The sequence below is a fragment of the Pogona vitticeps genome, chromosome 1 (assembly GCF_051106095.1).
Source record: "Pogona vitticeps strain Pit_001003342236 chromosome 1, PviZW2.1, whole genome shotgun sequence".
Classification (NCBI taxonomy): Eukaryota; Metazoa; Chordata; class Lepidosauria; order Squamata; family Agamidae; genus Pogona; species Pogona vitticeps.
Window position 1 is genome coordinate 20,954,900 of NC_135783.1, and position 27,034 is coordinate 20,981,933.

The following is a 27,034-nucleotide window of genomic DNA, read 5'->3' on the forward strand; positions in this document are numbered from 1 at the left end:
GATAAGTTTCTCTTAGTGTTTTGATGTCTTCCATGTGATTATACCTGGAAAGAGCTAGTATGCTGATTAATCATTTTGAACCAGCCAGAACATCAATGAGCTTAACTAAATCCAAAGCTACTAAACCCTTGGGAAGTTTGACAAGGATGCAGCATGATACAGTATAGCAACGAGAAACACACAGGCACCCTCACGCACTGGTGAGACTCCCACATCCATCTGAATTTGGTCTTTTGGTACCATGGCGCCATAAGAATTGTTGGCACTCCCTCCCACAGCAGGGGCTATCATGACCAAGGCAATCAAACAGTCTTCATAACCTAGACTCCCTATGTTGAAACTTTCAGGGAGGACTGGAAGACAATAGCTACCCATCCCCTCCAGGGAAAAGAAACTGTTATGTGCTGAGCAGCACACTCCTTCTCTGACCACCTCAGCATGCTATCACCTTGATAAGCAAACTACTCTTAGAACAATAGGTTTGTATGTTCAGGATCTTATACGTAATTTCTGTCTGTGTCCATGGCTCCCCAAAGCTCACAACATGACATTAATGGAATAGTATATAAATGTGTTGTATTTCTTGTCCAATAATCACAACCCCTTCGACTTCCGTGTTGGTTTATGTCACAGTCAGTTTCCTGTTAAAAAATATTTGTGATTGGTCCAACATACATTGGCCACATACCTTGTTTATGAATGGCATTTCACAGCTGATTTTTCTGCTGCTGGCTACTAAATCAATGTAGTCTGCTGATTTTACATGCTAAAATATTCAGCAAAGCAGAAGTGCATGTCTAGAAAGCATTAGGATTCCCTTTTCTGTGCAGACATGCCCAACAAAATAAGAATGATCAAGAGTAAAAACATTGCAGTCAGAATAGCAACAGAATATAATATACAGAGTTATACTTATGGTGGATATTTAAAGATCAACATGAAAATATTTTCCTCATCTCAGGATCTAATCACTTCATGGCATACAGTGGTTTATTTAAATTTGGTACGCACTTGAAACAAACATTTAGGCCAGATTGCATCTTGTTACAACTATGTAACATTTTTAGGTATTACAAACAATGCTTATATTTCTATATTTATTATTATTAGACTTATATACAGTATTTCTAGATGCAGCCTTGCCTCATATTAAATGACATAAAGATAATTAGGATGGTAGATTAGAGCAGAGTTTTTACCATGGTATAGACTACTGGCGGATATTTTATGAGGATGGCATAAATTTTCCCATTAGTAATAACTTCAAGGAATTTTCCATTTTAACTTCTACAGTTGTTGACATATGTAGATATTAATATGTCTGAAATAACAACATCTTGCCTGGACATACTTTAACCAATTCCCACATATAGCCAGTCTGTCAAAATGCTGTTGATGTTTTAACTGTTTTGCCCAGTCTGAACATAGAGGGGTTTCAACCCCTCCATCTCTTATCAATTGTTACAACAGATAATTTTGCAGCCTTCACACCTGGGTAGAATAATACATAAACATGGGATCCCAAGAAAAAAGACAAGTCAGGAAAGGCAAAATTCACATTTAGAAGTCCACCTTTTTCATAGTCCATGTTGCAGGGATGCATTCATTAACAACCAATTAGCAACTTGTTCTCACATACATTCCATGACCACAGACTGTAGTGCAGGTCTCCCATCTATCACCCACCCCCATTGCTTCTCAAGCTACAAAGCCTTCAGCTTCCAGTGCTATATAGACAAATTGCTGAGTTATAGCTCCAGAATGATATACAGGGCAATGCTTTACATCATGCAAGAGAGGGTGCATAATGAACAGTATCCACACAATGTTTTGACATTTGGAACACATAAACTCATTGCTGTGCATACTTTACTCCTTTCATACAGTAATGCTAAACATTTATGATGACACCTACTTTCCTTAAGGGAGGGAGAAAGATAGTGCGAGGCCTCTCAGCTTCATCATTTGCCACTTAGAATGGCTGCTTGGTGTAGAACACTAAAAGTTTTGTTTTAGCTATAGTTCTGGGTCTTTGCTTCAGTTAAGTCTATAAAGTAGCCAGCTAAGGTGCTTTATTTTTCACTTGGAACAAGTATTTTGTACATGAATACAAGAGAATAAATTTGGAATCAACGTGTTTATTACAATACAGTATTTTTTATTTATTTTATTATATTTTATTTTATTGCTATACAGGTACTTTAAAGTTAATATAGGCTGGTCTCTGCTAGGGTCTTTGTGGTGCTGTCAGATAATACTGCTCCAAAGCTGTACCATAGGATTTTCATCTGAAGCTTTTGCATGCTTTCTTCCCTTTAGAGTGGTTAATGTCACTCCAGTTCCTGGAGATTTACTTCGTGAGAACACGGAGGATGTTTTACAAGGAGAGCACCTGAGTGACCAGGAGAATGCTCCCCCGATCTTGCCTGGCCGACCAGCAGAGAGCTTGGGCCAGACTCCAAATGTTGCCTTCAATGAAGGAGAGGTTTGGGAAGAAACAGATGTGAATCGCAACAAACTCAGGATCAGCATCAGCAAAGTAAAGCCTTTGGTCTCTTTGGATAAGCCCTATTCTTTCCTCCAGTAACTTCCAAAGGAGTAACAGTGTTAGTGACAAAGCATGCTGACAAAGAAATGGAAGAAATAGCAAAATATTGTAGCACTTGAAAGACTATCAGTTTTATTTCAGTATGTTTTGTGGATCAGAATCCACTTTTTAAGACAGAGGAGTGCAAATACATATCGCTTGGCATTAATTCCCTAGAGGTGAAATTCATATCCAGGTAAAGTACAGTTTGTAGGCAGGGTGATAAACTAGGTAGACATGACTGTCATGGAACTGCTAAGAGTTGTTTATAGGACAGATGTCAAAGCCTATTAAAGAAGGAAGTATTTTATACCCAAAAGATATTACAGAAATCTGGGTTGTTCAGATGTGTAGTGTGGCAAGAAGGTATGGTCTCTATTGAGGTCCTTAGAGATGCAGTGGAACTTGTTTATGTGGCTAGTTTCTGTGCTCTTTTCTTCACTCACTCTCTCTCTCTCTCTCTCTCTCTCTCTCTCTCTCTCTCTCTCTCTCTCTCTCTCTCTCTCTCTCACACACACACACACACACACACACACACACACACACACACACACACACACACACACACACACACACACACACACACACACACACACACACACACACACACACACACACACACACACACACACACACACACACACACACACACACACACACTGTCATGTCCTCCTTTGAAATTCCTTCTTCCTACAGGCTGAAGCGACTGATTTATCTCTCTTTCCATTCTTGATATCTCAGGTCTGTGTGCATTCATTATTTTGCACTGAGATTGACCTGGTTATCCTCTATAGAAAACAGAGGGGCACTGCTGGCAGAAGATCACATAAATCCATTAGAGGATGAATGTGTAAATGAGCCCCTGATTTTGTGGGCAACATTGTTGGGACACTTGATCATGCTACCAGTGTAAATATGGGGGGCAACTGAATTTGTGGCAGGATCTTGTTCCTGTCTCCATCTCCATGTTGTATTGCCTGTTGTGTGTGTTAGTAGTTGTTTTAGTTTGGGGCAAGTATGGGGTAGCCACCCAAAATGTGGGTGAAGGAAGTATTGTTGTCCAGAATGGGCTACAGATCATTGATAATAAATTTCAGCTATCTCAAATGAGAGCTGTAGGTGTACTGATGGTGTTCTGTCATTCTCTCAGTTGGCTCTGTTTTGTATCAGGTTGTTCCTGGGTGCTAGCCTGGCTCTGTCCCGCACATGCCCATAGCTGGGCCATTGATCTGGAAATATACTTTATTGACAAAGGTGAAATAGTTGTGTGTGAACAGAAAGTCACACAGCTTGGTAGCAAGATTTGCTGTGAGCTCATTTGAAAATATATTTTTGATGGCTTATAGACCATATTTGTGTAGAATGTTGTTATAAAATGTTTTACATTCATTGTGGTCATGATGGTGTTATCTGGAAGATTGTGGATAGCCTGTGTAGTTTTCTTAAGAAGTTGATTGTATCTTTTACATAGCTGGGAGGGTTGGATGCACATGGTTTGAGAAGAAAGTCCATATACCTAGACATCCCAGAAGTGATGGTACCAATGCTTTCTTCTGGGCCATCCAGGGTTTGTGTATTTTGACTAAGAGGTAGAACAAGCATAGCTAAGGATTTTGTGAGGTATTTAACTTGGATCTAATCACAGATGTCTCCATGGAATTCATATTACTGTAGTTCTTTACAATATTCAACCGTTGAGTTTGTGGCAAAGAGTGTGTAAAATTGGGTGTTGGAATTCTGTCTCTCAATTTTCTGTGTCTATTCCAATTTGTTCATAATAGCAGCGACCTCTCCTTTGTTTGCCTCTTTGATAATAACACTGTTTCTGAGGCATTTCTCTTTATCCTGATTTTAAGTTATTGACCAGAAACTTGTTGGTGTTTATGTAGAATTTGCGTAACTAACTGCAGCTAATTGATGAAGTGCCAGGATGCATCTGAATTGCACATAGGGGTGCATGACCAGGCATGTACCTGAGATGTGCCCCTAATTAGCACAGTTAGCCACATCAACTTACACAAATCTTGTATAAACACCAAGATCATTGTAAAACTTTTAATGTTCAAAATTTCCTTGTATAGAATATTTTTTAAAAGAAAAAATAATCATACTGAGCAGTGGGCAACATTATGTGCCCCTCTGGGGAATTTTTTGCAGGCACCCAAGGCCACCTTAGGGTCTTCGTTCCCACCCACCCACACAAGTACCGTAGCTTTCACTGTGAGGGTCTTGGTGTTTCTCCTAAACTTCACCTCTGATACACATACAAATAAAAGAAACTGCAAGTGCCAGCCTGGGTGCTTCCACTTTATTTATTGTAATCACCAAAGATAGCCATTTCTGGGCTGGTACAGCCTTCAAGGAGCTGGAGGCAAAGATTTGGCCTTCAAGCCCCCTGAGATTGCTCACTCTGATACAGATTAATAGAGCTGTGTGGTGGAAGAAATGTTCATTATCCTTTAACAAGGCTCTCTATTTCACATTTAGACTCTTGGTTTATGCATTGGGGGTATTATTCTCTCATATTTTATAAATGAGATATAAAACAAGATAATTTGTGACAAGGCTATCGTAAGTCCCCTAAAAGATACAATCACCTTCCCCTAAATTTTATCTCCTACAAACTCAGCATGGCTTGACAATGTTTGCTGTATCTTCATATCTTTCAATAAGAAGATTTATTTATTTATTTATTATTTTATTTTATTAGATTTATATCCCGCCCATCTAGACAGATAGTCTACTCTGGGTGGCATCTGTCTTTGATAATTATTGCATAGGAGTATAATTGTAATCAGTGCATAACCAAATGCACGTGGGCAAAGAAGACGAAACAGCAACCTTTCACGTGGATATACCTGCCCAAGAAAATGCTCATCGTGTATCCATTACACAGATTTCTGGCATGCAGATTAATACAGTGCTGTCTCGACTTAACAAAATTAATCCATATTGGAACGGTGACTGTAACTCGAAATTTGCGTACGTCGAAGCACCATTTCCCATTAAAATGCATGGGAATGGGATTAATCCGTTCCAGCATTTCAAAAAAATACCCAAACAAACAAACAAACAAACAAACAAACAAACAAATAACACAGAAAGCCCCATCGGAAGGCGCTGGGGCTTTTTAAAAACCCCAAAAATAAACAGAGCAAGCCCCAAAGGCTGCAAAAAAATATACCCCCCCAAAAAGCCAAGCAATCCCCATGCTGGGACTGCAAAAAACAACACAGCACAGCACAGAAAGATAACCCACCCCCAGCCAAAACCCACCCTGGAAAACCCACCAAGAAATTTCTAAAAAGGAAAAAGCAGCACCTTACCAGGCAGACTGAAGCCTCCTCCAATGGCACTCACTCCCGGCGGGGAGTCTCCTGTGCCGACCTGTCCACGGAGGAGCCCCTCCCCCCCGTGCCTCAGCCCAGCCAAGTGCCTTTGGCCACCCTTACTCATGAGTAGACCCACTCCTTCTGTGAGCCTTACTCATGAGTAAACCCACGCCAGGGCTGGGCAGGGAGTGCACCGGCTTCCTGTGCCCGTCGGCGATCTGGAACTGCCCCCGCCTCTCCTTCCTCTCCCAGTTAGAGCAGGGGGTCAGGAGTAAAAAAGTTCCCTGACCCCCTGCTCTAACCGTTGGGGTGAAAGAGCTACAAAGAAGTAGCCTCTTCGCCACCAACGGTTTGAATTTCCTGGCCTTTTCCCCTGCCTTTTTCTGTTCTTAGATCGAAGCTCCAGCCACAAATCGAAGCAAAATTTTGTGGCCAGAGCTTCTCCTAACTTGAAATTTTCACAGGTAGGGGCGTTTGTAAGTCGAGGCACCACTGTATCTGTACCAAAAATGTTGAGTTACGATTATGATTTTTTTTACTAAAAATAGTATAGACGTAAGCAGCTAAAATACATTTTAATGCTACAGGCAACATGAAGAGACCATGCAAGAGTAAACTCAAGACAAAGACATTTTAAAATCAGCATAAGGCTATTTCTAAAAATGCAATATGCTGGCCTGAATCCTATTGGTTGGTTATGTTAGAATAAGTTCAGTGATGTAAGCTGCAGTGGCAGATTGTTGTTATTTACAACTTGTTGCTTGTATCTCCTGTCATGCACCTGCTCATGTGACTGGCGCACAAAAGAGAAGAGATAAAATTCATTATCTAGTGGCAATTTGTTCTTGTAATTTCTGCCGTTGTATTTATGTCAGTATAATTCACAAGAAGGATTCTGGCCACTTGCAGTTCAATGTAGTTTTGCTGTATGTTATATAGAAAAGTGGTGGTAGAGACAATCCATGCCCATGTGTTGTGAATTTCTGTAGAGAGCTAAAGTTACGAAGAATCTATTCTGACCACTTAAGCCTGATGTGCTTCTCAGTGTGGCTATCATGATTTCATTGAATTACAACTTTTTGTTCTCTGCATATACAGCTGGCCAAAACAGCCGCATTATTCTGCTAGCTGATTATGTGTGAAATAAGATGCTAACTGCCGCTCCTCCATTTGCTAATTGGCATACTGTTGATCACAATATATACGCAATACAATATAGTTTAATTGTATATATTTTAATTGAATTTTAATTGTGTTATCTTTTTATTGTATTTTAATTGTTGTAAGCCGCCCAGAGACCTTTGGGTAGCGTGGGCGGCATATAAGTTAAATAAATAAATAAATAAATAAAATATCTTGTAGCTAGGCTTGTGATACTCTTTCAAATCCCTTTCTCTTTCTCTCAGACACAGTGTTTGGCAGAAGAAGATCAGAAAAGTGGTGTGTGTCCCAGCTCCCCAGTGCGAGCAGCACCAGACTCACCTACAACTCAAGGGCGCTCTCTGAGATACCGTCGTGTGAATAGCCCCGAGTCAGAGCGCCTATCCACTGCAGATGGGAAAGCAGATCAGCATGAAAGAAGGTTTGTCTGTTGTCCATACGTGACCTTTATGGTTTCTTGTTTATGTAAGTAGAAGCAAGATCAAAGTAGTGGTAATAGGAACTTTGAAAATAACACAAAGCTTGATGATGACAAACAAGAAGTACCCATTTCTAAGAGCCATTATGAATCCCTTCGATTAAAAATGACAGCTTGTTTGTGTGTTCAATGTTTGCCTTTAGGTAACATTTTTTTTAGTAGAGTTGTTTCTCACATTTATAAGATTATTCTCCTGCTTTTTAATGAAAGTAGCTATTCCTCAGCAGTCATGTGACTTAAGGGGAGTAGCATTCTAGCCTGCCTTTGATCCATGTCCCTTTTGGTTCAGTTTTAGGGCTACTGCTTTTTGGGGCGTTGGTTTGTTTAGTTGTTAAGTCGTATCCGACTCTTTGTGACCCCATGGACCAGAGCATGCCAAGCCTTCCTATCTTCCACTGCTTCCCGGAGTTGGGTCAAATTCATGTTGGTAGCTTCGATGACACTGTCCAACCATCTCATCCTCTGTCGTTCCCTTCTCCTCTTGCCTTCACATTTTCTCAGCACCAGGGTCGTTTCCAGGGAGTCTTCTCTTCTCATGAGATGGCCAAAATACTGGAGCCTCAGATTCAGGAACTTTCCTTCCAGTGAGCACTCAGGGTTGATTTCCTTCAAAATGGATAGGTTTGTTCTCTTTGCAGTTCAGGGGATTCTCAAGAGTCTCCTCCAGCACCACAATTCAAAAGCATCAATTCTTTAGTGGTCAGCCTTCTTTATGGTCCAGCTCTCACTTCTTACATCACTACTAGAAAAACCATAGCTTTGACTATGCGGACCTTTGTTGGCAAGGTGATGTCTCTGCTTTTTAAAATGCTGTCTAGGTTTGTCATCGCTTTCCTCCCAAGAAGCATGTGTCTTTTAATTTCGTGGCTGCTGTCCTCATCTGCAGTGATCATGGAGCCCAAGAAAGTAAAATCTGTCACTGCCTCCATATCTTCCCCTTCTATTTTCCAGGAGGTGATGGGACCAGTGGCCATGATCTTAGGTTTTTTTATGTTGAGCTTCAGACCATTTTTTGTACTCTCCTCTCTCACCCTCATTATGATGTTCTTTAATTCCTCCTCACTTTCTGCCATCAGAGTGGTATTGTTTGCATATCTGAGGGTACTGATATTTCTTCCGGCAGTCTTAATTCCGGTTTGGGATTCATCCAGTCCAGCCTTTCAAATGATTTATTCTGCATCTATATTAAATAAGCAGGGAGACAATATACAGCCTTGTCGTACTCCTTTCCCAATTTTGAACCAGTCAGTTGTTCCATGTCCAGTTCTGACTGTTGCTTCCTGTCCCATATATAGATTTCTCAGGAGATAAATAAGGTGGTCAGGTACTCCCATTTCTTTAAGAACTTGCCGTAGTTTGCTGTGGTCCACACAGTCAAAGGCTTTTGCATAGTCAGTGAAGCAGAAATAGCTGTTTTTGTGGAACTCTCTGGCTTTCTCCATAATCCAGCGTATGTTAGCAATTTGGTCTCTAATTCCTCTGCCCCTTCGAAATCCAGCTTGTACTTCTGGGAGTTCTCGGTCCATATACTGTTGAAGCCAGCCTTTTGGGGATAAACAGGAGCAATTCCCCAACAAACAAAACATTCACTTTAAGGGAGATGAGTTTCAACAAAGTAATTCTTTCCAGTATGTTCAGACATGCACCTTTCTCAGTGTCTGATCACTCTCTCAGCCTCTAATGGACATTTTTTTCTTTTCAAGTAGTAATAGATTTGGGCAACATGGTTTATTTTTATCCAGTTTTTTTAGTAAAAGCATAATAGCTGTGGTTAAAGGTACCGTATTTGCCTCCATACAAGGCGACTGGCTGTATAAGACGACCCCCCAACATTTCCACTCAAAATACTGTATAGAGTGGATGGCTCTGCTGCAGTGCCGGCGGGGAGGAGGGTGAGGAAGAGGCTGAATAGGCGGCGGCAGGAGGAGGGGGAGGAAGAGGGGAAGCGGGGTGGTGGTGGCAGGCGAGCGTGCGCGCTGGCTCAGCAGCGAGAGGGCGAGGAAGAGGGGAAGAGGCTGAGTGGGCGGTGGCAGGAGGAGGAGGAGGAGGAAAAGGGAAACGGGTGGGTGGCGGGCGAGCGAGTTGCTGGCTCAGCAGCACAGGGCGGCGGGCTCTGGCCGCTCAGCCATGGCAGGCTGTGCTTCCCTCCATCCAGACCGACTGCCTGCCTGCCTGCCTGCCTGCCCGCCTGCCTTCCTTCCTCCCCGGCCAGCGCAGCCCCGTGTCGCTCACTCAATGGCGGCGGCAGCTCCTTCCTGGCCCAAATGAAGTGCACCCGGCGTACAAGATGACCCCCCCACTTGGAGGCATGTTTTTTTGGGCCCAAAAAGTCATTTTGTATGCCAGCAAATACGGTAAGCTAATATAATAATTTCACAAAGTCTCAAAATCCAGGAGAAAAAAAGGATCCCAGGAATCAGGAAGATAAATAACATTACTGTAGTGATCTTATAATAACAGAGGAGAGAATTTGTTTTATTTTTATTTGGGCTGGGATATTAATAGTTTTCATTAAGTTTTCATCTGGCATTTCATCTTTTTTTCTGCCTGGCACTCCTGTATGATAATCTTTGATGCACACTTTAATGTGGTGAGTGGGGTTGTGTGTGTCAGAGAAACAGAGAAGAATGCCATCTGGAGGCTAGACTCTCATTATGAGCCTGGACTCCTAACAGTGTTACCCAAGGCAGAATATTAACAGCTGAGACACGAGACTAAGATGTATCCATTCACTTCAGCAATAATGGTTGCATCAGGAGAAGAGAATAGTGGTGATGGGTAAGAAGTCCTAGTGGTGATGGGTAAGAAGCGTCTGGGGGCAGCGACTGGACAGCAGTGATAACTGAAGGTGACAGGATCTTTTGCAGTCAATGGCAGTGATACTCAAACTAACTTTTTTTAGTATTGCACAGAAGAAGGCAATGGTAAACTTCTGAACCCTTCTTACTTGAAAGCGCTATGATGAGACAGTCCAAAATGAAACAGCAGATTGTGCTGGAAGATGACACTCAGTCAGCTACTGGTGAAGAGCAAAGGATTAGTAGAAGTAGCACTGTCACTAATGATGCAGCTAGATCAAAGCCGTAAGAACATCTAGTGGCTGACATGCACACAGGTGAAAGGAAAGTCCAATACTGCACAAGATACACAATTGTAACATGGAACATTTGAATATTTCAGTGATTTATTTTGGTGAACTAAAATGGACTGGACTGGGATGTGCAAGAACAAATAATTAGAGCAAACAAATACCACACTAAAAATTGTAAACAAAATCAACACCAGAAACAGATTAAAAGCAACAAGGTACAATACTCCAGTTAAAAAACCCTCTCAGGCAGCCAATCACTAAGGGAAAGCATGTCTGAAGAAAATGTCTTTGTTTTCAGAAGGACAGCAAAGATGGGACCAGCCTGGCCTCCTAGACAGGCAGTTCCAGAGTCTAGGTGAAGTGACAGAGAAGGCTCTTTCCCATGTCCTCACCAAATGCACCTTTGAAGGTGGTTGGGCTGAGAGAAAGGCCTCCCCTGATTATCTTCTGTGGGTACTCAGAGACTGTGTAACTTGCCCGAGGCCACAAAGGCTGGATCTTCTCTGGGGAGACACAGTGCAGGAAATGGATTCCCAACCTTGTAATGTAGTCAGCAATAATCATTTTATTGCTTGATGGTATTGCCCCATAGCATACCATAAAAGGCATTCAAAGGAGAAAATAAAGTTTTAGGTTACTAATGGACGTACTGTGATGAAAATCTTAAAATTAATAAGGACACACAAAAACTAAAACTAAAATGTGACAGAGATAGGTTCAGAATCCTAAATGCAACTTTTCAGTAACTTCTACTTAGAGACAAAGGGAACTGATATAACAATCATTGCAAAGCAAAAGAAGAGAAGTGAAAAAAGGAAAATAAATAAATATTTTCTATAATCTTTTGAAGTTCCAACAAATCAAAGCAAGATTGGGGTGCTGAAATATCAACATGAAAATATATTCTCAGATCAAGATAAAATAGAAGATAGAAACAGAATACTGAAAACTATATGGAAAATACCAGATTTTTTTGACAGGAATCTTCTGTTGAATTTTCTGCAGTTTTACAAATGCAGTGAAACCTACCCTCAAAGCAGTAACAAGAAATGAATTACCAAGGATAGATGAGATGCAAACAGAGATATTAAAAGCTACAAAGAGGAAATCTTTCAAAATCCAAACAAATATGGAAGGCAAAGAAATGGCCCTCAGATTGGAAATATTCAATATACATTTCAATCCCAATGACAGGAGATTCCAAGGATTACAGCAATTACAGTGGTGCCTCACACAACGATGTTAATTGGTTCCAAAAAAATCAACGTTGTGTGAAACATCGTTCTGTGAAACACCATTTCTCATAGGAATGCATTGAAAACCGGTTAATCCGTTCCAATTGGAACGGATTGCCATCGCTGAGTGAAAATCCCCATAGGAAACATCGCTGCGTGAAACAATGTTTCCTTCATTGGAATGTATTGAAGCCGACTCAATACATTCCAATGGCTTTGCGAAGTCCCTTTTCGCTCCTGTAAAAGTGTCTTACAATGTTTGGAAGCTGTTTTAAATGATTTTTTGAATTTTCTCCATTGGAAACCATTGGATGGTCTGTCTAATGGTTTCCAATGGAAAAAACAAAAAATCATCATAAATTAACGAAGTGTCAGAACAACACCAAAATCAGTTTGCAGAGGTTTCAGGAGGTGGACTAACCATTGCAATCATTTAAAACAGCTTCCAAACATTGTAAGACACTTTTACAGGAGCGAAAAGGGAGATCGGGAAGAACTTTAAAAGGCAAACGGAGATCCAAGAGCCCAAGAGATCGTTGTGTGAAAATCCCCCATAGGAAACATCGCTGTGTGAGGCAGCAAATTTGACAGAAAAAGGCATCGTTGTGTGAATTCATCGTTGTGTGAGGCACTCGTTGTGCGAGGCACCACTGTATATGACTGTCCAATTAATTTCCCCTTAAACAGTTTTTTTACAATATGTGGACCAAGAAATGACAGATGCTCAAGCTAGATTCAGAAAACAGAGGGGCCCTAGATATCATTTTACACAAATATTGTACATTAGCTATTGTAATTTACTATAGAATTTCAGAAGGAAATCCTTCTGTGTCTTATGGACTACAGTGAAGCCTCTGACTGTGTGGAACATGTGTACCTGGAGACTGTACTGGAATGGATGCAGTCGAATGGGTTGAGGCTGAACCCGGACAAGACGGAGGTCTTGAGAGTGGGTGGTCCTTCCGTCAGCGGTATAGGTAACTCCCTTTCTTTCGGGGGGTATGACCCTTGCCACAAAGAATGAGGTTCACAGCTTGGGGATACATCTGGACCCGGTGCTTACCATGGAAACCTAGGTGGCGTCCGTGGTCCGCTCCACCTATTTTCATCTATGGCGGATTGCCCAGCTGCGTCCATATCTTGATCGGGGGGCCCTCACTACTCTAGTACATGCACTCATAATCTCGAGATTAGACCATTGTAACACACTCTACATGGGGCTGCCTTTGAGGCTGATGCGGAAATTTCAGATGGTCCAGAATGTGGCAGCCAGGCTACTTAGTGGGGTGAGAAAACACCAACACATCTCCCCCACTCTGGCTGCTTTGCACTGGTTGCCCATCCGTTTCCGCGTCGACTTCAAAGTGCTAATGATCACTTATAAAGCCCTAAACGATTTGGGACCTCAATATTTGGCAGAACGTCTTCTCCCACCCAGATCTACCCGAATCACCCGCCATAGCCAACAGGGACGGCTGAGGGGCCTGACGCCGAGAGAGGCTCGGAAGGAAAAAACTAGAAACCGGGCCTTCTCGGCGGTGACCCCTCGGCTGTGGAACGCTCTCCCAACAGAAATTCGGCTGGCACCCTCGCTGGGTGTTTTTAAAAGACAATTAAAAACTTGGCTATTTAGGCAGGCCTTCCCTCCAGTCAGCTAAGTCTTTTTATTTCTTCTTTCCTATCCTACCCCATCTTGGTAATCCTTTTCTTAAATTAAGTGTCTTAATTAATATAGTAATTGTATTTTTAATGATTATATATATTTTATATTGATTTATTTTATGTTGTAAGCCGCCCCGAGTAGACATGGTCTACAGGGGCAGGGTATAAATTTAATAAACAAACAAACAAACAAACATGCGTAATGGAACAATGTGTATCCTGCATAATTAACTTGTAAACCGCCCAGAGAGTGCTTGAAGCACTATGGGGCAGTATATAAGCAGCACACTTTGCTTTTTGCTTTAACATGAAAAACTGGATCATTCAAAAAGAAATTGATGTGCAACATTTTGTTTGTATCCTACTATTAGGACAAATAAAAGAGAAAGAAAATGACCCTGTTGGGGCTTTCTGTGTGATTTAATTTTTTTAATAACACAAACAGACATACAAGACAAACACAAACATGTATGCAGGGAGATAATTTCCATATATCCATCTAGCATATAAATCTGACTACATAAACCATATTCCCCTACTAAACATATTTAGGCCATATCCATCTAATATATACTTCTTGCTACATAAACCATATTACCCTACTAAGCCTATTTAAACTATTATTAAGCTCAGAGAGTAACTTCCTAACTTTATAAAGATTAACATACATTGTCTAATATATAAACTTAGACCTATATTGATCTTATATTCAGGCCACTCTTAACTGCATAGACCAACTATGATTCATATATTATTTAGTGGTAATTATTGGTAAATGTCAATCCTCAGGCAAGAAGCAGAAGATTGATAGAACAGGGGAAAAGAATATCAAGATTTTACTTAGTAATCCTTCACTTTTATATTTTTAGCTGAATTTTAGCTGATTTCTGAGACTTCTTGTTTTATTTTCAGGTCACGAGTAGACTTGCCTTGTTCTCCTTCACGGCTTGTGTGCTCTTCTCAGCCGGCTCAGATGCTGTCCATTGACACTGGCCAGGTAGACAGGCAAGCAAGTGGCAGGATGGATGTGTCTGCCTCCGTAGAGCACGAAGCCCTCAGCAATGCTTTCCGATCAGTGCCCCTGGCTGAGGAGGAGGACTTTGACAGCAAAGAGTGGGTTATAATTGACAAAGAAACTGAGCTGAAGGACTTCCATCCTGGTGCTGAACCAAGCACATCGGGAACAACAGATGAAGAACCAGAGGAACTGAGACCAATTGAAGAGGGTGAGGAGAGAAGGCGACTGGGGGCAGAAGCAACAGTCAGGCCAAAAATACATGATGGGAGAACACGGGGTATGCAGACTGTGGCTGAGGAGGACAGTTCCCACAGACATGAAGGCCACTGTCAGTCAGTATCTGACAGCAAACATGAACAGCAACCAGGAAGCCCCACACAGTCCCCCTTATATTCAGCACCAGCTATCCGACAGCGGAGACGAGAATCTGAGCCTACTGGTCCTGAGAGACAGGTAAGACTTGACAAAGAAAAAGAATTAATCGATTTTGCTTTAGTTCCCATTTTTCAAGCAAGTCCCTGGTTTTATAAAGTCATTGCATCTAGATCCCATCCTCTGCTCATGGTTGAGAATGCAAATTTACTTCGCAGCCTTCTGTACCCGATTTCAGAGGTATGTTATCAATATTAGAATTCTGGCTACAGTTATCAGAAATGTTTGATCACCACTACCATCAGTAGTCAGCCTATATGTACCCCTTTCAGTGCAACTGAGTTTCCAACCATAGATGTTTTGCTGACTCTCCAGTTACATGCCTTTAATTGGAAGAACTGAACTGAGACGCTAGAGCTCAGTGGTAGAACTGAATGAAAAAGGAATGATGTTTTTCAGTATTTTTTATTTCATCAGCCACTTTGAGTGACTCCTGTTTTGGAAGATAAAAGCAAGATAGGCATTTCTGAAATACATAAAATACTTTTTTTCTCCAAACGAGTACATAGTGCTTCAGTGTATGAACATAACAGAGTGCTTTAATACTGATTTAGAGTGGGACAGGTCAATGTCTGATTCAAGCGGAGTTGTGGTATAGGCAACTGGTTTAAGCTAGGGGGAGAAATGGGAGAGGTTGTCAAAATTTGACTAAGCCACTACAGTGGGGTCTCGACTTACGAACGGCTCGACATACGAACGTTTCGACTTACAAACCGCTCTCATAGGAATATATGGACTCGACTTACGAACTTAGATTCGAGTTACGCACTCTTTAGTTTCCTTTTTTTTAAAGCTAAGTCATCTTAGGTTAAAAGGAAAAAAGAAAAAAATATCCCCCTCTAGTGGCAGAAGGCGGAATAGCAGCTTCCCATTAGTTTCCATGGACGAAAAGAGCAGATACGGATTAAATGGTTTTCAATGCATTCCTATGGGAAATGCAGATTCGACTTATGAACTTTTCGACCTGAGAACTGCCTTCCAATATGGATTAAGTTTGTAAGTCGAGACCCCACTGTATTTTGGTAGAAACATCTCTTTAGTTTTCTTCTGGTGTTGCAGTTTTACCAAGTATTACCACAATTCAGAATGTTTTGTCTATAAAGTTGTAAAAAGTCAGTGGAACATCCTCATTCTTTGGGGTAGACTAAAGAAAATGTGACATCATTGTAAAATGCTTATTAGGCTTCTTAGTGTTGTACAAATGCTATGTATTTGGGGTGGGCGATCTATGGTTCCATAGAAAGTAACATAATGAACAACTCCCAGTTACCTTTCTGTAAGTTGAAGTTCCGCAAATCATGACAAGTGTCACATATAACTTCTGTATTTCTTTTCTCCCCATTTATACTTCTCTAGTTGTTTTTCTAGTACTTATTTATCCAGTAACTAGGCTGTTTCATGAATCTAGCCACTGATGGGCTCAATTCAATGATCCATCCACCAGCGTTACGTAGATTCATATTTATATTTAAATAATCAGAGAGATATATTTTAAAAACCCGAGAAAAATCTGTAACATTCCGTTAATGTGTTGTAAGGCCAAAAAAACAACAACAAAAAACAGCTCTTGTAACATAGATAGGAAAAGGAATTGAGGAAGAAGCAAAGGCTTTTATTTTGACAGTGACCCTGAGGAATAGAATGCTACTACTGTATTCTTTTTGATAGAGGTTATGTTTTAGTTAGAAGAATGTTAACTTGCAGTTTTGACTACGTTAAGTATACCTGTGCACATGTACACAATTATACCTGAATTGTGTTCATGCTAGTTCTTATTAAAGAAGTTCCTGACACCTTCAGCATAAAAAAAGAGTTGTTTCTCGTAATCTGATATTAATTCTATAAAATGGAATGAACAATGGAATAATACTAAGTAGGATTGTTCTGAATTCATGAAAACCGTTTTGACCTCATCACACAAATGAACAAAGATTCATCCTCTCTAGAAAATATTGTCTCTCTTAGACAGTTAGGTATTATGTTTTAAGTGGATTTTGTAGTTTCTTTGTGGCAGATAGGCCATTTATCCATTTACTGTGAAAACAGCTATTTCATTTAATAATTAAGTGTACTGTAACAGCTCTGTATAGGTCAGACTATTTTTAAGGTAACACTCAGCCTTTTTTCTGTATGCCTCAATAATTACTTTAACAAAAACTGAATGCCAAATGTGTTCTGTTTTCCCCTTTTACTTTATTCCAAGATTTTTATTAATTTACCACTTAACAATAAATTAAATATATTTCTGCCTTGTAAGAGCTAGAAATTTGCTCTGTATGTCACAAAAATGTTGCTTCTTCAGAATTCATACTAGGGATTCCATGCTGTATGTTTCACTGTGTATATGGTTCTGGTAGATCAGCGTTCTTGCTAATTAGATATGAAATATCCATAAAGGGCTGCAAAATGAAACAAAGAGGCACCAGAAAAATGCAAATGTACCTGCAAATCTTCTGTAAAAACTACCCACACAACTTCATTGTGACACTGTACGACAAGTTCAGGTTTCCCATAAGTAAACTCTTCCCACTGTCTTATTTATTTATTTTATTTAAAATATTTTTTACTCTGCCTTTCTCCTTGAAAAGGACCCAAGGTGGCTTACAACACTGAAATACAATATTTAAGTTGAAAACAATGAGTATAAAGAGGCAGCTTATAGGCCTTTGAGTATATTCCAAGAGAGAGAAAGGCAAATTCCTAGAACCCAGTTGGCTAAGGGGTGTATGATGGTTGACTGGTTTTCCTATGACATTTTTAGGAGTAATTGGTTTTTGGGCAAGTTTGAATCTCTGTTCAGGCTTTTGTAGCTGAAACAGAGGATTGTCATAAAGCTATTGTTTTACAGATATGAATTTTGCTAACAAACTGATGGATTCCATGTTCTCTGCAATGTTGTTCATTAATTCTGCTGCAGACAGCCCAATCATACAGTCATACAGTAAATTGTCAGAATCATTATATAGCTGGCTTGGTATCTGTAAAGCAGATCTCTATAGCCTACCTCCCTTACTATTAATATTTTTGAATTAGTCATAATTATGGCATAAGCAAGCAAGAGACACAAACATAGTATTACAAATATTTGTAAAGCTTTTATTAATTGTAGCTTAAGATTACCAATTCAAAAGGAAGTCCTTCTGGTGACATTGGTAGATAAACCACTCTGGATCTGCTTTTCTGCGCTGGGTGTCAAAACAATGATCTGGGTGTAAAGAAATTTTCTTTAGTTCCATTGCCATTGACAGATCAATACTTGATAAGAGCCTAGATCAGAGATGGCGAACCTATGGCACACAGAGCCCTCTCTATAGGCAAGTGAGCCATAAGTCGCTGATCGCTACCCCCGGCAGCCAAAGCTGAGGAAGTGGCTTCAGCTGCAGTGCTAGCAGCCCGACAGGTGGTGGGCCACGATCTGGAGCAGCTGGCGCTGGCGGCAGCAGGGCAGCCAAACTATAGGCAATGGTGGGGTTGAGCACAACTGGAGGCAGATCTGGAGTGGGGTCTGAAGGCACCTCCGTGCCCAGGATTCCCCTTTCTGCTGCCACTTCTGCTTCTGCTGCTGCTCGCCGGGTTGGTCCCCTCCCCAGTTTGAGCACTCGGGCTCAGAAAGGTTTGCCATCACTGGCCTAGATTCACTGGAAATTGGAACTTCAACTGAGGTTGCCCATCTCAGAGGGTTATGGATCTAGATGATTTTCTGACAGCTCTTGGAGGAGTTTCATGATACCCCAGTAGCAGTTCTGCTGAGGCCCCAGTTGCTTTCTGGAGTGGAGAGATGGCCAGGCTGTGATCGCTCATAAGTATCTCCTCCCATAGATGAAAGTTGCACTAACCTCCTGGTTTTCTTGACAGTTGTCTGTGATGACATAAGCAGGATGGCAGCTAGACTGATGGTGGTGGGAAATATGGAACAATTCCAGCCAAACATATGGCAGTGATAGCAGCAAAACATCTTTTTTTGCCACCATTGTGTCTGCATGGAGTCATCCAGCAGAAGAGTATTTGGAGGCCTCCTATGCTATTTCAGTGTCCTTGAGAGTTGAAAACCACCACATATGTGCTAGGATCTTTCTGTTCCTGCTTCATAAAAGGAGCTGAGGTTACTGACCAAGTGGGTAAGGGGAACAGTTAATGCTTCCTTCTATCCAGACAGGTCCTAGCATGCCTAAAGGATGTAATAGTAGGATTGCTGCTGAAAAATCTGACCTTGATTCCTACTGTAATGCATTACAACTGGCTAGTCTCCAATATTCCATTAATGATCAAGTTACCAGAATATGTGGAAGAGATTGTCTAGAACCATTTAAATCTGGCATCCAACCTGCTTATGCAATAGAGACAATGTTGTGCATGATTATACTGGGAACTAGATAAAAGCAGTATGTTCCTGTTAGTTTCATGGACCCCTTGGTAGTTCTTGAGACTACATTTCATGGTATCTTAGTAGCTCTGCTCCTTCCTAAAGGGAAAATCTCAGAAGGTCTTGCTTGAGGTCTGTCAGGTTTCTGTTTTCTCCTCCATTCTAGTTAACATGCACATGAAACCACTGAGAGAGGTCCTCTGGAATTTTGGGGTTTGGCGCCACCAGTATGCTGATGACACTTAACTCTGTTTCTCCTTTCCATTCAAACCCAAGGAAGCCATCTCCGTTCTATACGGATGATTCAGTCATTTAGCAGATCAAGGAACAGGAATTCAAACTTTTCCAGAAGGGATTCTGCTCCCCTTGAAAACTCAGGTTTGCAACTTGGGTGTACTTTTGCATTCAGCCCCAACCCTGATGTCCATATCTCAGCAACAGCCTGAAGTGCATCTGAATAGTTTAAACTAGTCTATGAACTATGCCCGTTCCCTGAGAAGTCTGAATTGGCCATCATGACTCATGCCTTCATTACATCCTACTCGAATTTCTGTAATATGCCCTGTGTGATGTATAGGTCATTTATAGGTGGGCAACTACAGTAGCTATTTAATTTGATTTCACCTATGCATAAAATTTGCCATGTGTGAAATTAAATTTTAAAAAGGTGACTACATGACTTAATGCTGAGCATGGAAAAGCCTGGTATTTCCATTGGCAAATCGTATTTTGTTCAACCAGGAAGGGGTGGTTTGCCTTGCTTCAATTTAGCTGGCATCACTTTTCTCCATTTTCTGCCCTATGTGATCATTTGATCCAATGCAAAAGGGCAGTCACAGGAGTACAGGAGTGTCAGTTCCTATATGGCTAAGTTCCAGACTATCTGAAGGATTATCATCTTTAAGTCTGAGCCTGCCAGGTTCTTAACATCTTCAGGTCTTAAAGTCACCAAATCTTACATTTGGTGAGGACAAGAGAGAAGGTCTTTTCATTACATAGTTTTAAACATCAATTTCAGTTTATTTAATATTGTAATATTTAATATTACAATTAAACTTTTGAGTTTCCCGTTTTTAAAGCCTATATTATAAGCTACCTTGGTTTCTACAGGGGAGAAAGGCAAGATACAAAAATATTAAATAAATAAAATAAACCATATATTTTAGTGTTCCTGCGCATAGCTTGTTCATACCTTCCTTGCATGAGAATGTAAATCTAACCCAAAACTGGTAGAGACCATGTATACCAGCATGCTGCTTACTCAAAATAAGATAAAATAAACCAGGAATTCTGGCTTTTATGTAAAGTGCAGTCTTTCTGTTATTCCTGTAGTGTGATTAAATTGTGTGGGATTAAAATTGAGTCAAAATGTAGGAAAATTCTGTATGTAGACTTCTAGGGCATGTGGAGTAGTCTACATGGATTCTGAGTTAGTTGGTTGTCTGAACAGTTACTGAGTGGCATGCTGAAAATCCAATAAACTGGGAAATATGGCAGCCCTACCTAGAGGGCAGTTTGACCTGCCTCACAATGATAGCTATTAACCTCACAATGATAACTATTTTTAAAAAATGAATTGTATGCAAATAGAAATATAAAATTACAGACTGGCATATATTGGGATTGTGTGATAACAACTCAATTTCCATCAGTCTGCTTATTTTAAGTCATGTCAACAGACAAACCTGGGGACTTTACAATAGAACTCCTTCTGTTGCAGTCTTGTTATGAATTGCAAATTTTACCTTATACCTCTGGCTCTAAAAGAGCTAGAGACTTATTTAATTTTTTTTAAAGAGATGAAAGTTTAGAATCTGGGGCAACTGATCAGCTAATTAGTCTTGTGGTAGGATGTCTGAAATCCAGTTAAAAACCAGCAAACTGACTAATACGGCAATGCTAGGACATTACCTTAGTCAGTCTGCAGTATCCTTTCTTGAGTAGCTAGTTAGTGAAATCCATTGGTCTGAAGACATCCGGTGCAATTGTTCACTAGAAGCCAGTGCAGCCAAAGAATTGGCTGGCTGGTTAGTTAGTTGGCAGCATTATGTGAAGTCCAGCTCTGCCCTCAATCATTGTGCCTGCTTAGGCCTGTCAAGGGATAATAGAAGCCATAATTGGCAGAAATAATGGTCTGTCTGTCTGTCTGTCTGTCTGTCTGTTTGTTTGTTTGTTTGTTTATTGGATCCAGCATCTTCATGAGTGTATTATTGCCTTATTGTCTATATTTTCAACCCTCCAAATCTCTCCTGCCAGTAGTGCACAACTCCTTTTGACATTTGCCATCCTGTGTACAGCTTCAGTCCCAATGCCCTCCTTTCTTCTCTGATTCCATTTTTCTCTGTCTCCATGTCTTCTATACCCATTGTTTCCTTGGTAGTTTGCTTTTGCGTCCATTGTGTATCTTGTCCACTTGTGTTTTTTCATCTCTGTGGTAACTTCCATTCTTCTTTATCTATGTAGCAAACACTTTCTCATAACCTCCAGTCCTTTTTTTAAAATTTTATAGGCTCCTAACTCTCTAATATTCATTATATTCAGAAAATAGTTTCTTATGTGGCTGACTATGATCATTGTGGTGTTAAACTGGAGATGGGGAATTGTGAAAAACACCTCAAGTTAGAAATGGTAACTGTGGGTTTTTCCTTTAGATGTCTGGTGCACATCTGTGACCTTTACTTTTCAGAATTTATTTTGAATTCTGAACTCCACATTTGTAGTACACTTACCAGCATCCAGTAAGTGAGGTATGTAGCAGCCTCTTCCTGCTAATTCTTCTTCCTTGGCCCTACCCCACTGCCTGAGCTTAAGCTTTCATTGTGTAAACACTGTAGGTTATCAAATCATTGTCTTTGGAGACTTCTTCTTTAAGACTGTTCTTCTTATCTTTGGGTCTACTTAACTTTCTCCTCACAAGTGTGACATTTTGAGATTTCAAAACAGCCATACTGTAGAAAATGAATTTTTTTGAACCTGTACTGGGTTTCAGTTCAGAATACTGATCATAGAGACTTAGCCAGATGCTGCAGGCTTTTGAAAGAATGTTAATATTTGTCAGAAAGGTGTGGTAAAGAAATCTCATATGCTTTGACTTAAAGGCCATTGGTTCCATTTTCCTGTAAGGGAGTTTCATATTTTTACTGCTCAGTGTCAATTTATAGATATCTGCTTTTAAAAAAATAACTTTAGCCACGCAGCATGTGACCAGAGGTGTTATTAGTAAAGCAAGGGGGGGGTAGAATTAATTTTGACTTTTGAAGATTACTATTTGAGGGCAAGGTTTTAAGACAGATAGAATTAAGTTGAGGGCAAGGTTTTAAGACAGATAGAATTAGGTTCAGTGATCTTTGATGACTATTTTATTCATATTGCCTTGAATGTGTTTTTATTAAACTATGATGTGATATAACACAGAAGATAGGTTGTACATAATCTAGCACTTTATAGCTATTGGGAGAAAAAAGGGGGAGGGTTATTTCATTGTACAATGGTGCCCCGCTTTCCGATTACATCGTTAAACAACGAAATCGTTTCACGACAATGTTTTTGTGATGATGTTTCAAAGGACGATTTTTGTTTGACGATGATTGGTTCCCTGCTTCGGGAACTGATTCTTCGCATTAAGACGATCTAAAAACAGCTGATCGTCGGGTTTCAGAATGGCCACTCGCTGTGCAAAATGGCTCCTCGCTGGTTTTAGGACAGATTTTTTGCTTAACAGGGTTTGAAAAATGGCCGCCCTGTGGAGGATCCTGAGGTATTTCGCCCATTGGAATGCATTGAGCAGTTTTCAATGCGTTTCAATTGACTTTTTACTTTTGCTTGATGACAATTTTGTTCTACAGCGATTTCGCTGGAACGGATTATCGTTGTCAAGTGAGGCACCACTGTAGTTATCACCAGAAGTATGTTACTTAATCTGGAGACAGTTGTGATTCTTTAGTTGTCCCATTTAAAATCTGTGTTAAGATTTTAAGAAGTCCATAGATAAGCTCCAGAAGGGAGAGGGAGATCAACTGGCAGATGGTATCCATCCTACCAGTACTCGGAAGATGAATAGAAAGGGAAAGGAAAATTCTCAAAGTGAATGACTGGCTATGAAGGTGGAGTCAGTGTGAGAGATTTGGTTTTTGGGACCACAGGCTAAGCTTCCTGGAAGAAGGACACCTAGCAAGAGATGGCTTGCATCAAACATGGACTGGGAAGAATGTGTTTGGCCACAGTATGAAGAACTTCATCAGGAGGGCTTTAAACTGAATTGGAAGGGAGAGGGAGACGCAAACACAAAATTTAAGATAGTTGAAGATACCTTACTCATAGTTACAGGAACAGATCAAACTGTTCAAATGAGGGTCAATAATAATATCAACATCAATAGTCATGTTAATATAAATGTACAAAGACAAAACAGGCCACAAATCACATGATATTCGGTGTCTATAAGTATATGAATGCCCGGAATATGGGAAACCAACAAGAAGAACCGGAAATTTTAGTTCAGGAGGGCACCCCCTCTCAACATCAACCACCTGGCCTAGGGGGAGAGAGAGCTTTCAGGCCGGAGCTGCCCCTGGGACCGCACCAGACCATCGTGCCTACGCCCAGAAGGAGCCAAAGATCATCTGCCGGCCATAGCTCACTGTGTGAGAGGCAGTGAGTCTGTGGTTGGGCCCCTACTGGATCTCCCTCTGTGGTTACAGGCCTTGCGGCCTGCTGCTCCTGGCTGCCTCACCCCCTCTCAACATCAACCACCTGGCCTAGGGGGAGAGAGAGCTTTCAGGCCGGAGCTGCTCCTGGGACCGCACCAGACCATCGTGCCTACACCCAGAAGGAGCCAAAGACCATCTGCCGGCCATTAAGAGCCTCGTGGCGCAGTGGTTAAAACACTGTACTGCAGCTAAAACTGTGCTCACAACCTGGGGTTCAAATCCCAGGTAGCCGGCTCAAGGTTGACTCAGCCTTCCATCCTTCCGAGGTCGGTAAAATGAGTACCCAGCTTGCTGGGGGGGCAATGTGTAGCCTTTATAATTAAAATTGTAAACCGCCCGGAGAGTGCTTGTAGCGCTATGGGGCGGTACATAAGTCCAATAAATAAATAAATAAATAAATATGACTTGATATGAATAACTGAAACTTGGTGGCATGACTCCCATAACTGGAATACAGCAACTGAAGGATATAAATTGCTTAAAAAGAACAGAGAGAATAAAAACGGAGGTGGAATTGTAGTATATATATAAATATGCATTCCTGCACAGAAATACAGGAGGAGGAGATTGGATGTCCCATTGACAGCACCTGGATCAGTCTATTTGGAATAAAAAATAAAAGGAACATGGTAGTGGGAGTCCACCCAATCAAGGAGAGGAAGCGGATGAAACTTGAAAAACAAATTGCAAGGATGTCAAAGAGACACAATGTTGTAGTGATAGGAGATTTCAATTATCCGGATATTTGTTGAGAAGCAAATTCTGTGAAGTGTGGTCCTTCCAAGAAATTCCTGGCTTGTGTGCTTGATAATTTTCTCCTACAAAAAGTGGAGAAAGAAACCAGAGGACCTGACTTGATTCTAACCAATAGAGACTACTTGGGAGAGGAAGTAGCAGTAAGGGGTGTAAGCAAACACGGGTTCGAAAACACGCGTGTAAGCTTGGACAGAGAGCAATCAGGAGTTTGCACATGCTAAAATGGGCTGAAAGAGTCCAAATTCAGCTAGCCATGCTACAACACTCCTTCTCGCAGGTCTGCCCACATAAGAACACCCTGGTACTCTCAGATATTATTGTGAAAAGGTCAAGTGGGCTTTGTAGTCCTTAGACTTAACTTGCACCACTGACAGGACTCTAAGTAAGCTAGGCCGAGGCAGCACTCTCAGATGACCCTATGACAAGTGTACTGTTCAGAAAACCAATTGAGTTTTATAATCTTTATTTTATTAAAGAAAAAGCATGTTACTAAATATCAAAGCCAAATTAAACCAAAACAAATAAACTAGCATTGTGCTGTTTAGTTACAAAGATGTAGTGAGGCAAAGAAAACATGAAAAATATAAAAGAGTTCAAAAATCTTACAAAACACAAAAATAATCCATGTAGGTTATAAAAAGGCTATAGTCCTCAGTGATCCTATAGAATAAAAATCCCTAAACAAAAGTAAAAATCCATTATATGTCCCATAGTCCTTAGAAAAGAAAAATCCAGTAAATATACCATAGTCCTTACAAAATTACAAGAGCATAGTCCATATGGAGTATTCCAAGAAAAGAAGTCCATAAAGAATATTCCATAGGTAACAGTCCATAGAAAATAGTCCATGTATAGTCCTTAGGAAAATCCCATAAGTCCAAAAGTAATCCAGCAAATCATAGAAACCAGTCCATGTAGGTAGGCCACCAAACTCTCTCTAAAGACATCAGGGTAAGTCCCAAATGGCTGAAGTGTAGGTCACGAATCACTGAAAGGTCGGTCTTGGAAAGACAATGTCTATAGGCAAAAAGTTCCTTTTTCAAGAGTAACTGGCAAGGGCTTAATGCACCTTCCCACGATGTCATCCAATCAGAGTTCGTTACTAGGCAAACAGTCCTGTTACATCACATGAATTCTTTCTCATATGCACCAGATGTTATTTGGGTTACGGTGGTTTCTCAAAGAGTCACAACAATTCCCATCTATCTAATCACACAGAGTCCTTTCTCAGGCCTTCAGAATAACATTCTCTCTGCTCGCCTAGAAAACACTTGTCAGCATAGCAAAGATACTTTATACAAAGAAACAAAATGGAACCTCTCTGGCTTATTTCTTAATTACAAAACCCATATGCCTTTAAAAGATTTTAACTCAAAAACCCATCTCATCACAAGGGGAACTCTGGGTGAAAGTGACCATGTTCTACTCAAATTCTTAATTTCAAAGGAAATCAAAGCAGAGTGTAGTGACACACATCTGCTGGACTTTTAAAATGCCAGTTTTAATAATCTCAGAACAAGGATTAGTAAAGTCCCATGGCAGGAGATCCTAAAAAAACAAGGAGTCCAAGAAGGGTGGGAGTTTCTTTAAAAAAAAAATTCTAAAAGCACAGCTGCAAAGAATTCCAACAAGAAAAAGGGGGTGCAACAAAAAGCTCTGAGAGGAACTGAAAACAAAAAAAGACATGTATAGGAGGTGGAAAGAAGTCCAGGTCAACAAGGAAGAGTACAGACAAGTAGCAAGGATATGCAGGGATGACATTAGGAGAGCAAAAGCTGAGAATGAGCTGAGATTGGCTAGAGACACTAAAAGCAATAAAAAAGCATTCTTCAGGTATGTGTGAAGCAAAAGACAATGAAAAGAGACAGTGATACAGATACTGAATGGAAATGAAAAATGATAACTGATGACAAAGAAAAGGCAGAAGTGCTCAATTCCTATTTTAGCTCAAATTTTTCCCAAAGGACAGACTATGAACCTCCAGACAAACGTGAACTGCAAGTAGGAGGGGACAGGATTGCAGCTGGAAATTGATAAACAAATAGTCAAGGAATACCTTGACAGCTTGAACAAGTTCAAATCTCCAGGGCCGGATGAACTGCAAGAGTACTGAAGGAACTGGCTGAAGAACTTTCAGAACTGCTGCCCATTATTTTCTTGAAATCATGGGAAACAGGTAAAGTGCCAGATGATTAGAGGAGGGCTAATGT

The 27,034-nt window shown here is 40.6% G+C and overlaps 1 protein-coding gene across 3 annotated transcripts in view; it reads left to right on the forward strand.

Annotated features, from left to right (window-relative positions):
* Positions 1-27,034, forward strand: part of TTBK1 (tau tubulin kinase 1) — a 126,802-nt gene that overhangs the window by 71,697 nt on the left and 28,071 nt on the right. For all 3 annotated transcript variants that reach the window (XM_072989176.2, XM_078382903.1, XM_072989182.2), the window contains 3 exons: positions 2,320-2,539; positions 7,326-7,501; positions 14,459-15,017. In XM_072989176.2, the coding sequence (XP_072845277.2) occupies positions 2,320-2,539; positions 7,326-7,501; positions 14,459-15,017 (955 nt within the window). The remainder of the gene's footprint in view (positions 1-2,319; positions 2,540-7,325; positions 7,502-14,458; positions 15,018-27,034) is intronic.